Source organism: Alosa pseudoharengus, unplaced genomic scaffold, assembly GCF_046254945.1.
Source record: "Alosa pseudoharengus isolate Yale_2024_CS ecotype anadromous, Long Island Sound unplaced genomic scaffold, YU_APseudo_1.1 YU_APseudo_1.1_scf_11, whole genome shotgun sequence".
NCBI classification, from domain to species: domain Eukaryota; kingdom Metazoa; phylum Chordata; class Actinopteri; order Clupeiformes; family Clupeidae; genus Alosa; species Alosa pseudoharengus.
In genome coordinates this window covers 36629941-36632440 of record NW_027468576.1, presented here as the reverse complement: position 1 = coordinate 36632440, position 2500 = coordinate 36629941, and the positions used below count along the sequence as shown (strand labels likewise).

Genomic DNA, 2500 nt, shown 5'->3' with positions numbered 1-2500 from the left:
CACACACACACACACTCTCACTCTCACACACACACACTGCACTCAGTGAACAGGAACCTTAAGCGGAAGGCTTATTCCAAGAGAGGGAGAGAGAGAGAGAGAGAAAAAGAAGAGGGAGGGATCACTCTCTTTCTCCATCTCTCTTTCCATATCTCTCTCTCCATCTCTTACTCTCTCTCTCTCCATCTCTTTCTCTCTCACTCTCTCTCTCCATTTCTCTCTCTCTCTCCATATCTCTCTCTCTCTCTCCATCTCTTTCTCTCTCACTCTCTCTCCATCTCTTTCTCTCTCTCTCCATCTCTTTCTCTCTCTCTCCATCTCTTTCTCTCTCCATCTCTTTCTCTCTCCATCTCTTTCTCTAGCTACTGGGGCTCATGTGGACAGAGAGTGGGAGGAGACTTGCGTCTCTATGGAAACACAGCAGACGATGACATCAGAGATACTCTCAGTGGAGAGGGAAAAGATAAAAACACACACACACACACACACACACACACACACACACACTACAAAGCTACAAGGCAAGATGTTAAGGTGTGGTTATGAGATATGGATTGTGGGTAATCAATATAGAGTGAGAGGTTGATGGGAAGACACCATACGTACCCACACATCTGTGTGTGTGTGTGTGTGTGTGTGTACACTCACTGGCGTGGACCTGTAGACTACAGCTGGAGCAGGAGATGAGCAGGCTGGTGTGTGTGTGTGTGTGTGTGTGTGTGTGTGTGTACACTCACTGGCGTGGACCTGTAGACTACAGCTGGAGCAGGAGATGAGCAGGCTGGTTCCGTCGTCACGGGTTCCGCTGCTAGAACGGGGGGGCGGGGGCTCGCTGGTGTCCCCCCCACTGCTGAAGCACATCTCAGGAACCAGCGGCCGTGTGAACCGGCCGCAGCCGGACGCCAACAGGGACGCAGAGTCCAGCGACAGGGCCTCCTTCAACACACACATGCACGTACATCAACATCACTGACACATCAGGTGTGTCTGTGTCTGTGTGTGTGTGTGTGTGTGTGTGTGTGTGTGTGTGTGTGTGTGTGTGTGTGTGTGTGTGTGTGTGTGTGTGTGTGAACGCAGCCGGACGCCAACAGGGATGCAGAGTCCAGCGGCAGGGCCTCCTTCAACACACATACGCGCATGCGCGAGTACATCAACATCACTGATACTTCAGGGATTTGTTTATGTAGCCGTGACAACGTATGTGCATTTCAGGCTTGGGTGACGTTAAAAAAAAAAGTTGTTAGCCTATCTGGAGATTTTAAGACCAAAGAAAACTAAGCGAATTTTAAGTCTAGGCCTACTATGTGAAGGTAGTCCTATTTGCTTTGCATACTGTGGTAAAGACATAGGCTACCGGTAGGCTATAAGGTCGTCGAATTCAACTGGATGAGGATTTCCTCGAGTTGCCCCAATTAACGTCGATGCTGCATATGGATTAGTGACAAAGGGACTGTAGTTTCAAAGACTGTTGCAGTTCATTTCAAGACTTTTCGTCAATGGTAAGACTAGAATTCTACTTGCTTGGGCCTCTTGTGTTAATGTGCGCTGTGTGTGACCTGCGTGCGTGCACGCTCATCTGATTCTGTAGACAATTAAGAATTGAATTTGTTGTTTGTTCTGTTTAATGGGCTAAAGACAGGCTGTCCACAAACGTAAACGTTTAATCACTAGCATGGGAATAACTGAGGCATCATCTGCGTCGGGCTCGGGTCGGGTTCGGACATAAAAATGAAAATGCCTGTCGGGTTCGGGTCGAGTTCGGACGCAACTCTGCCGGACGCGGGCCGGGTTCGGACAGAAATTTGCGGCCCGAACCGCACTCTAGTGTGTGTGTGTGTGTGTACCTGTTTGTATGGACAGAAGAGTGTGCACACAGCACAGTGTGGCTCAATGGTTGCCATGGCAGCATTGAAGCGTCGCTCGGCGAGCAGGTTGGGCGAGTGGTCCTGCCAGAGCTGAGCGGCGCTGTGAACTTCCTGCTCCACATCGCCCCCTATGGACACAACACACACACACACACACACACACACACACCAAAATAGAGTTACATTACTATGAACTATCATACCCACATTACCACCCTACACACAAAAACACATACACACACGTACTGTACGCACACCCACACGCGCGCGCACACACACACACAGGCGCGCACGCGTGCACACACACACACACACACACACACACAGCTGGGTGACGTGTCAGACTTAAGAGCTGTCCTCTGGGCTCCTTCTTTTAATTGTTGCTCTTCATAACCATAACCCTCTCTCTCCATCCCTCTCTCTCCATCTCCTCCTCCTGCCACCCCCCTTCTCTCTCTCTCCCTCCTTCTGGTTCCCCCTCCCTCTCTCTCCACCCCCCCTTCTCCCCCTCTCTCGCTCCATCTCTTCCTCCCTCCTGCTGGCTCTCCCCTCCTCTCTCTCCCCACCAACACCCCTCTCCCTCTCTCTCTCTCTCTCTCTCTCTCTCTCTCTCTCTCTCTCTCTCTCTCTAATTG

At 50.9% G+C, this 2500-nt stretch overlaps 1 protein-coding gene across 2 annotated transcripts in view; it reads right to left on the bottom strand.

Annotated features, from left to right (window-relative positions):
• kdm4b (lysine (K)-specific demethylase 4B) overlaps nt 1–2500 on the bottom strand; it is a 46922-nt gene that overhangs the window by 8905 nt on the left and 35517 nt on the right. Inside the window, exons 13-14 of one of the 2 annotated variants that reach the window (XM_076279101.1) lie at nt 1845–1993; nt 649–936 (exon numbers count right to left, since the gene is read on the bottom strand). In XM_076279101.1, the coding sequence (XP_076135216.1) occupies nt 649–936; nt 1845–1993 (437 nt within the window). The remainder of the gene's footprint in view (nt 1–648; nt 937–1844; nt 1994–2500) is intronic. The other variant, XM_076279100.1, reaches the window with a different exon arrangement.